General features: G+C 36.4%; 2 protein-coding genes across 2 annotated transcripts; one reads left to right on the top strand and one right to left on the bottom strand.

Moving 5' to 3' along the window:
- Nucleotides 1-3195: 3195 nt before the first annotated feature.
- Nucleotides 3196-4120, bottom strand: LOC125469212 (early nodulin-like protein 1). Its single transcript, XM_048566290.1, has 2 exons — nt 3881-4120; nt 3196-3725 (listed from the first exon to the last, which is right to left on the bottom strand). Exons 1-2 carry the CDS (start codon nt 4059-4061, stop codon nt 3301-3303), a joined length of 606 nt encoding a protein of 201 aa, XP_048422247.1. The 5' UTR covers nt 4062-4120; the 3' UTR covers nt 3196-3300.
- Nucleotides 4121-7376: 3256 nt separating this feature from the next.
- Nucleotides 7377-7700, top strand: LOC125469258 (rapid alkalinization factor-like). Its single transcript, XM_048566355.1, has one exon. The coding sequence runs from the start codon at nt 7377-7379 to the stop codon at nt 7698-7700; it is 324 nt and encodes a 107-aa protein (XP_048422312.1).
- Nucleotides 7701-10206: the final 2506 nt, after the last annotated feature.

Genomic DNA, 10206 nt, shown 5'->3' with positions numbered 1-10206 from the left:
CTAAAGAAAAATAACCAAAATAAAAGTTACGGGCAATATAATAAATTAAACACAAAATAATTTTACTGTTCTTTTTATAGCCTCATAGCTAGGTAACTATATCAGTTGCTTCTATTTTCTCTTCCACATTTTTCTCCCAAATAAAATAAACTTTTAGTGACTAAATAGTTATCCATTAGTCGCTAAAGATATGAACAACTTCATTAGCAACAAAAAATTATTTGAATGGTCATCACCAAAAAATCTTTAATGACCATTTTATACTCTCTCTCTCTCTCTCTCTCTCTCTCTCTCTCTCTCTCTCTCTCTCTCTCTCTCGGTATATTTTATTTTCAAAATTCTAATATGCACATGTTTACAATTGCTAAGTATTTGTAATGAGAGGTACTAGACTCATCCTACAACTCTGTTTCTTCACTCCACCTTATTTTCTCACCCCTTTGAAAAAGTTAAAAAAAAAAAAAAAAAAAAAAAAAAAGAACACTCTTTCCCCACCCACTTATATTCCTAAACTATATGTTACAAAGAAAATAGCCAACACCACACATCCACCCACCCCACCCCCCACCTACTCAACGGTGAACAACCCCCTTCTCATTGGCAGCAAACTTTGTCTCTAATTTTATCAACACTACGAGAATGAGTAGCAACCTTAATAGACATTGTAGTTGCTCTCTGAAATTACAACTCAAGTAGAGGATTAATTGAAGAAGATGGGTATCAAAACTCTGTGAATTAGATGAACTGGGCTCAGTTCCACGCCGTTTGCCAAAATTATTAATGGATATGAGAGAAAAAGTAAAAGAGTATGGTTTCTTAAGGTAATTGTAATGTTTGATGAAGAGTGGGAATTGGTTGGAGAGGAAATGACATAATAGATGAGGAAAATAATGGTTTCAACTTGGTGGGTGTTGTGTGCGGTGGTTTCAACTTGCTGGGCTCTTGTTTTTGTTCCTTCTATTTTCAATTTTTTTAAAATAAAAAATTAAAGTTAACATCATTCTAATTTTCATAATTAAAAAAAAATAATTTAACACAAAAACAAAAGAATAAAAAGGTGATGACCTTATAGCAAAAGGTTTAAGATTTTTAAAATTAACATTAAAGAATGGGTGGAGAAATAAGGTTGGTGCCTTCATAATTCTAAGAAAGGAAACTAATTTTTTTAACATAACCCTTTAGTTTAACTTTTTAACATAACACCCTAAACCATATTGGAAAGTAAAAAAGGAAGATGATAAATACACACCCATTTTAGCTTTTAAAACACTTTTGTTTAATTTTTTTGTTGTGTTCGTTTATGCAAATCAACAAAAATAAAGAGGGGTATTTAAAAAGCTAAAATAATGTATAAAATTCAGCTCTCGCAAGAAATTAGTTTAACTTACGGTATTTGCTTTGAAAAAAAAGGTGGATGCATTTTAGTTGAGCATTACTAGTCTCATCCCATTGTCATATTTTCTCACCTACCTTATAATTTCACCCACCATAAAAAGTTAAAAATGAAAAACTCTCTTTTCCCACCCACCTCATTCATAATATAACCTTTTATATATCTCTAAATTCTTTTAAATTTTGTTTATTAGGATATATATATATACACACACACACACACACACATATATATCTTTAACAAAAAAATGACAAAAATCTGTTAACCATCCCAATTCCAAAACCATCAAAGCAACATACCTCCAAACCCCATTTGCACCATGATCCCCAATACGGTAGTAGCACCAACACCCATGCCTCACCCCACCCAACCTTCGCAGCACCACCATAGCCTCAAAACTGTCCACCTCCATGGGTTTACCCATCTTCCTTTGTTGTACACAATCTCTTTCACTGCCGAAATTGGATCGAGATTGTACACTGTCATGAGAGAAAGGGAAAATGGGGGAGTTGAAGAGAAGGTAGCTGTCATCGACGTCACTATGAGGGAGGCGTGTGGTTGTGCACTTGTTGTGGTTATAATAGTGAGAATGAGGTGGGGGTTTTCTTATTTTTTTTCATTTTTTTCTTTTTCTGCTATTTTGGGTTTTAATGAAGAAAAACTAATGCTTACGTGACAAAATACAATTGGTTATTGTTTAGGTCCTTATGGTCATTCTCTAAAAGGAGAAATTTTTAATTGTGATGGAAATACAAGTGGTGTCACATCCCGGTTCGAGACGGATCATTTCCCGGACCCGTTTCACCATCATAGCACGATATTGTTCGCTTTGGGCTTACCATTCCCTCACGGTTTTGTTTTTGGGAACTCACGAGCAACTTCCCTGTGGGCCATCCATCATGGGATTGCTCTAGTCCCCTTCTCGCTTAACTTCGGAGTTCCTACGGAACCCGAAGCCAGTGAGCTCCCAAAATGCCTCGTGCTAAGTAGGGATGAGAATATACATTTAAGGATCACTCCCCTGGACGATGTGAGATATTACAATCCACCCCCCTTAGGGACCTGACGTCCTCGTTGGCACACTCGCGACCAGGGTTAGGCTCTGATATCAAATTGTCACATCCCAGCCCGGGGCGGATCATTTCCTAGGCTCGCTCCACCACCGTAGCACGATATTGTCTGCTTTGGGCTTACTATTCCCTCACGGTTTTGTTTTTGGGAACTCACAAGCAACTTCCCAGTGGGTCACCCATCATGGGATTACTTTAGCCCCCTTCTTGCTTAACTTCGGAGTTCCTACGAAACCCGAAGTCAGTGAGCTCCCAAAAGGGCTCGTGCTAAGTAGGGATGAGAATATACATTTAAGGATCACTCTCCTGGGCGATGTGGGATGTTACAAGTGGTACACCACGTATTTTAATAAAAGTGGTGAGAAATTTTAGTTTTTAAGTTATTAACTTTTTAGCACACATATCCCACCATTATCAGTCACACTGAAAAATTTCTCCTCTAAAAGGACATAGTTGTCAAGGATTTTCACATTTAAGTGGGGTGGGGAAATGAGAAAAGGGGGTGGGTTTAACACTCCTCATTTTAGTTTCATTTTAAAAGTTACGTTATTTCACTAAAGAAAAACAATTTTCTACCTTAAAATGTTTCGATAAATTTGTGATGTTGCTCTCAAAGGAATCCATACTCAAGTAATGATCCGATAGTAGTTTATGTCATTAACCAGAAATTAAGAGAGAGAGAGAGAGAGAGAGAGAAAGAGAGAGAGAGAGATTACTGACAGAAATTTTATCCACTGGAATATTAAATTCGAGAGACTTGCAAATACATTTCAAAATCAAACCTGTAAAAAAACATTAACTTGTCCACAAACACAATTAAGCCCTCTAATTTGTTTCTCAAGCCACAAAGTTACCCAGAATGAGAGTACTCACAACAATACTAATTATACATATGAAAACCATTAACGCAACGTCTGATCCTGGTGCAGAATTCTGCTGAGGAGGCTGTACTGGTGCATTTGGTTCCAAACCCGCCGGAGACGGCAGGACAGCAGGCGGATTAGTAATTACTGGTGATGGAGAAGGAGAATCCGTATGGTGTTGGGTTTTGTTTCTGACGGCCAAAACCACTACTATGAGCTTCTGACCCTTTTGGCAATTTTCAGCATTGCCGCTGATGAAGAAAAATGGCCCCGATCGGTTGAACTTGAAGACTGAGTCCCCATCTGTTAAACACTGTTTTGGGTTTTTTGTGTTGCACGAGTTGTAATCCTCTTTTGCTACCACCAACACAGAATTTGACCCTTTTTTGCACTTGAAAACTGCAAATATGCATTCACCACAACGACAAAGGAAAACAAGCTCAATTATATATATGGTGTGTGTGTGTGTGTGTGTGTGTGTGTTATTATTTTATATATATGTGCGTATTCTTACGTAAATCCATGATAAAATTATAAGGGAGAAAGGGACTCACAAAGTGTATCATTGACCTGAAACCTATGCCTTTCCGCCCAGTGATTGAAGCTCTCGGAGGGGTTTAAAACCCAACCATCTTTGCCACCCACAGGGAACTTGTAAGCTTGAGAAGAGTTACTTGCCAATGCCGCCACCAAAATAACAAGAAAAATGCTCAAAAATAGTCTCTCAGACCCCATTTTCTGCAGCTGAACAGATGAACAGACTAATTAACTGAACTCAAAAAAGCCCTCCAAAAAAATACTGCCTATACTATAACTAGAGATAGAGATGGGATTGGTGAGAACTGAATACTGTTTGGGTATTGCTAATATGTGATAGCATATATAGAGAGACTGAGGAGGATGTGACCGTTGCCGAGCATGCACAAATGGTGAAGGGATTACATGATACGTGTTATAAATTCTGCCGCCAGCCGTTTCAACCAGCTTTTTGTAACCTCTCCTCTCAGGGTCTACACATGGCGACATGCAAGAGATCCAACGGTCATCAAAAGTTTTAGAATTCATTGTCCTTGAAAGGCTTATTTTCTTGTTTCTTGATTGCTTCGTTTTCTGTTTTCCATTTTTTTTTTTTTTTTTTTTTTTTCAAATCTACTCAATTTCAAGTTTTAACGTTTGATAAACCAAAGATAATGGCGCTTAATTACTTTTAAATTTGTGATTAATTGTCGCTATATTACGAGGTCAAAGCTACTGGGAAATGCATTAAAATTTATGATTTAATACCATAAGTCGGCTACCGCCAATTATTGATAGCAATTTCTATTAAAAAAAATTCGAATTTTTTATGGTTTGCTCGAAACAACGATACCTGGGGTTGTTAATTTGGGTTAATGTCTATAATGAGCAAATCATAATTAGGTATTTAATTCGTTATTTAAAAGTTGAAATGAGACATTCACCATAAGTAAACAAGAATTGATCGAAACTGTAATGCAATGCTAGTAGAAAATTCTATCTCCTTAAAGAAATAAGGAATTACCATTTTTTTTATTATGATATATTTACACTAAAGGGTAGAGAAATAAATTGGTAGCAAACTCGCTATTCACTAGAGTTGTAGATAAGATCAGGGTCACCTTTGTAACTAGAGTAGGCGACCGCCTAGGGCCCTTACTCAGAGAAGCCCATATATATATTACAAACTTTATGTCTATTCAAATGAAAAAAGTAGACTTTGAGTCTTTGTGTTGAATATAACAGGCCATTGGGTTGGGCTCTTAACTCAACATTTGTAAGGTTTATTTGTTTTATAAAATTAATGGAATAAAAATAGCAAACCTGATTGAGGGGAAAAAATTATTTATAAAGCTAAGAATCTCGAGAGAAACTTCATTGAATTAAGGAATCAATTGGGCAATGGAAATTGAACTCTATAAGATAAATGGATGGTTGTTTGCAGAATGCAAGGGTTGTTTATAGAATTTTTTTTCAACTATACCAGTTACAGTTGCACTTGAGAAAGAAGTTTTTCAAAATTAAAGATTAAATTTTATCTTCAATAAATTATGTCACAAGAAAGATTGAATGAGTTTGCTATTTTATCAATCGAAAATGAATTGGTTGAAAAGTTGTATTATATAAACATAATTAGTACATTTGCATCAAAAAACGCGAAATGTGTAATATTTAGGTAATGTTTGTATATCTTTCTCATTTTGATATTAATTTTTAATGATATTTGATGTAAGAATAAATTTTTTCATGTATTTAGCAAAATCCTTTTTATGCATATCAATGTACAAAGGGTCCGGGACTAGAGAACTCTAGGGCTCCACTTCGAAGGCTCGCTTAAGGCCCCCAAATTCTTAAAGTCGGCCCTGCATAAGACGTATCACTTACAAGTAAAGCGAAATATCACCAAATCATACATAGTATTAAGTGACAATACATTAGTGTCCATACAAGATCATTGATGAAAAGATATGCATGCGTCAATATATGACTACTCTATATTTTGAATACTGCAAATGGCGCTTTACTGCAGTGACTGAAATGATCACGCTTATGCACTATGGTGAATGTTCGACTCCTACTGATTTCTCACTCTTAAAAACTATCTATCTAACCGATTAACGATATCACTCTACTTAAAATATTGTTAAAATTACACAAAAATGTTGCTAAAAATAGCATACAAACAAAAACTTAATGGACAAAGCCCTTAGTGTGTGCTCTAGGGCTGCAAGAGATGGGATAATGAGTTAGGAATAGTTATAAGACATCTGAGTAGGATTAGCTAGAATAGGTTCACCATCCAGTGTTTGATTCTTTCGAATAACCAAAAAAGGCCAGTTGCCAACGAGTGGCCGAAGTAGCCCCAACAATTCGTGTAGAGTGCAGTGTACACTATCAAAGTGTTTTACGAATTTTTGTTTTATTAGCACCTCACATAATGTTGAATACACTTCACATTAAAATTTAATACTAACTGACTTACATTCCCTAATATGCAAACCAAATGATGTGTTACCAATAGGAAATAAGCACGTTAATCAACACTTAAGTAATAATTCAATCATCAACGTCTACATCATTTGGTTTACAAAATTTGATTTATAAATTTGGTCTCCCTAACATTGCCCTTTATCTTCTTCAACTCTCAAAACCACTGTCGTTCTTCATTGTAGAACAAACCCTAACTAATAAAACTACAAACACATTGAAAATTATTTTTGCGAATGGAACATAAAATCTATGTTTTAGAAGCTCCACAAGGGGTAAGACTTTGCACTTTTCATTCTTCTAGTGATTTTAATGACATCAGCATGCCTATGGCTGCATAATACAATGTTAACTATTCAACAATGTGTGGAAGAAGAAGAAGAATAATAATTATGGCTGGTTCTTGCTGGAAAAGGGGTGGGCCCAAGAAAATATTTTAAGATCTTAGAGTGTGGTGTACGCAGAAAATGAGTGTACGTTGAGAGTGTGAAGTATAGGTGTATTATGGATAAATATTTAAGGTGTATTCCACGGATAAATTATTAAAAAAACAAATACAAGGTGCATACGTGTATTCATCGATATGTGAAGTAGTAAAACAACCTATGGACGATAAGCACAACAATGATGATGCGCAATATGAGAGATGGCAATTATCGGTTGTTAATTAGTTTCACGAGCCTATAAATTTGGAGTGCGTGTGTGTGTGTGTGTGTGTTGCAGAATGGTTTGAACCAATCTTAAAGACTTCAAGCATATACAATTAACATTTTTAATGGAGTAAGAATCGGGCGCATCACACTGCAGGTGTCACACCAAAGCATAAAACAAGCTTATAACTAGATCAGTTGAACAGATTAATTACAACTCTATCTAGTTAAGGCATAAATCGCTACACTAACTGTACTCACCAAGGCTTCGTCATCCATCGCCATCCCCCTACCAACTATTTTGTTAGTTTCTCCCGATTCATTTCTCTCATATGTGGTCATGACGAATAATATCATTATAATTTCAGTAATTATTCTCCTTGTCATGACCTTGGCAATGGTGGTGGAGTCAACACAATACTCAAGCATGAGTCGTAACGCCGGTGAAGTAGAAGTAGCTTCACCACCGGATCGGTGTGATGGATTGTCGGGTGAGGACTGCCAGAACATTAAGGAAGAGGAGGAGGACGAGGAGGAGGAGGGTGAGGAGGACACAGAAGAAGCTGAAACCAGAAGATGCATAAGCTATGGAGCCCTAGAGAGGGATAAAGTGCCATGCGATCGACGAGGCAGTTCTTATTATAATTGTGGTACATCTGGACAGGTCAATCCTTACCATCGTGGCTGCAGTGTCATTACATATTGTGCAAGGGAGGGATGAACTTCAAGCATCATCATCGATTAAGATTTAAGGTGGTACCGATTTCAGTTTGAGTACTGGCTGGTTATGATTTAAGGCCCACATACATATATTACTAGGATCCAAGTTATTTTGTCAGACATCGGTTGAATTGTTTAGTAGCTTAGTCTGAGACCAAATTTCTCTGATTTTCTGTGATATGTGTTACATTCTCTCTCATCTGTCTCTTTGGTGGTTGTTCGGAGGTGGTGGGAGGGCTGGGAATTGTGTTTTGTATTTGTTTTTTTTGTTAGTAACTGGTTAACTATTTGATATAACAATTGCAACATTATTTTCCACGGCACACGAAATACGCCATGACAATTTAAGATCTGGGGCTTCTTTGGTTTTGAGATATCAGGTTTAGGGGTCTCCAAACTGAAGGTCATTTTCAAAATCTGTATGGACCAATGGACTCTCAACGCAAACATTCCTGCTTCAGAAAGAAAGAAAAAAACCTTAATAAAAGATGCTTATGAATATTTTTCAAGCCGAGTTTGAACTTCCACGTATCCATTTAGATAGACGGTTCGTAATATTTTCACTAAATTCGTTCATCTGTTCATATATAGTTCTATGACTAAATGATCTCATATCTTTTTTTTTTTTTTTTTTTTTTGTAGACATTATGAACTACTTATCTATTTGTTATAGTTGATGATTGACTAAACAACCTTAATTTTAATTGATTGTTTTGCAGAAACGATTTTTAAAGAGTGATTTATAATATTAGTAGTTCCGATTATAGCACTAAATTCCAAAACTAGTCACGAAATATTTTGTGGAAGAACTCCTCTACGTTCTCTCAACAGCCAAGTCAATTCCATAAAATATCTCCATTCTAGTGCTGATAACTAAGGTTCTAAAAAACGCAAGACGCTAGTTGGGTGGCGAGCTAGCACCTAGCGCCTAGGTGGCCTAGTCGGATTTAGGTGAATTTCTTGTATATCTTGTAAATAAGTACATATTGACACTTACAAAAAATTATACTTGTATGAAATTGTTGACCCTAAAAACTACCAAGACTACGTGGCGCGCAGGCCGAGTAATTAATAAGCTAACTATGTCCTTCAATTGTATGCGGGGCGTGCCAACTCGTCGGCCAAGCTCGGCCGATGAGTAAAATGTGTTGATGTTGCATTGAGTATGCTGCTAACTTCTTGATCTTGCGACTATGGCCAAGGAAGGAACACGCCTTGGCCTTCGGGTTCTAGAGCCTGAAGACAAGGCTGCTAGTTCTATGAAGTTCAATATCAAATTCGACTTTCAATGTGCCGGATGTAGCAACCTGTAACACCTCACTTCGCCAACATGGCTAATGAGATGACCTCTGCCAATAAGGATTCGAAAATCCTTCTCGATCGAGACTTGTATAGATAACCAGTCGACCTCGACGTAGTGCTGTTTATCCAAACTGAAGGTGCTCCGGGAACAATTGATTCTATGACAATGGTGTTGTTTATCCAAACTAAATGTGTGTTGGCGGAAAAAGAAAATAAAAAAATCTCAAGATTTTTAAGAGGATTGTGCAGGGCAATTTGTATGTTGAATTGGAGAGGCTCTTCTCATTGCCACTACCTTTGTATTTATAGTGACGCGCTGACTTATTCCTTGAATATTGCACAAGATTTTTGGCATGGATCAGACTCAACCAAATGCATGGAGTTGTCATGCAATTATCCAACCAATTTAAAATCTCCATCATTATCTCTTTTTCTCCTTATTTTATCCATCATTATCCAAGTATTTAATGATCTCCTTGTGCTGGAACTAAGGCATGCAAATAATTAGCATGCAAATTTATCTCTTAGCCATGTATTTCAAACCAAAGCATCATGGCAATCCACTCATCTTTCCACCAAATATGACCAGGTGCAATCATGCAAGATAAAAAAGTTCAAACTTGAGCCCATCTTTCCCATCCTTTCAAAGCCCACGAGTTCCAATTTGATGCAATTTGTCCGACTGGATTCTTGGCATCCTATCAGGGATATTCGGGGGTGCTCTTTATTGCACCATCACTTTATAATTTTATCCATGCATGCACAATAACCTTCAGTCGTCTAAGTGAACTCCAAATTCATTTGTTTATTAATTATCACCATATTTTAAATGGATAATAATCAATTTGCAACATACCACTTGAATATGTCAGTCAACCAAACTGATCACACCCACACATTCACACGCCAAACATACAAAATCAACTTAAATTGTGCTACCGTGTTTCCAGCTTGGAGATACATATCTGATCTTAATTATTATTAAAAGATAATTATGATAAAAATCATAATCTTATCCTTCAATAATAACAAAACGATCTTCACTCTTCGATCCGACAGTTGGGAGTTATGCTTACTCAACGGCCTTGGTTACACGGGCCGATGATGTAATTTGGGGTCCAAACAGAAATCCATGAATAAGATAATAAAAGAATGATAAGATGCAAAAAGAGTATCCAACAAGTCCAAAATTTAAAAACACATTA

The sequence above is a fragment of a genome, unplaced genomic scaffold, assembly GCF_019419815.1.
Source record: "Pyrus x bretschneideri cultivar Hongxiangsu unplaced genomic scaffold, Pyrus_bretschneideri_v1 Contig41, whole genome shotgun sequence".
Classification (NCBI taxonomy): Eukaryota; Viridiplantae; Streptophyta; class Magnoliopsida; order Rosales; family Rosaceae; genus Pyrus; species Pyrus x bretschneideri.
The sequence above is the reverse complement of the archived record's forward strand: the minus strand, read 5'-3'. Positions and strand labels throughout refer to the sequence as shown.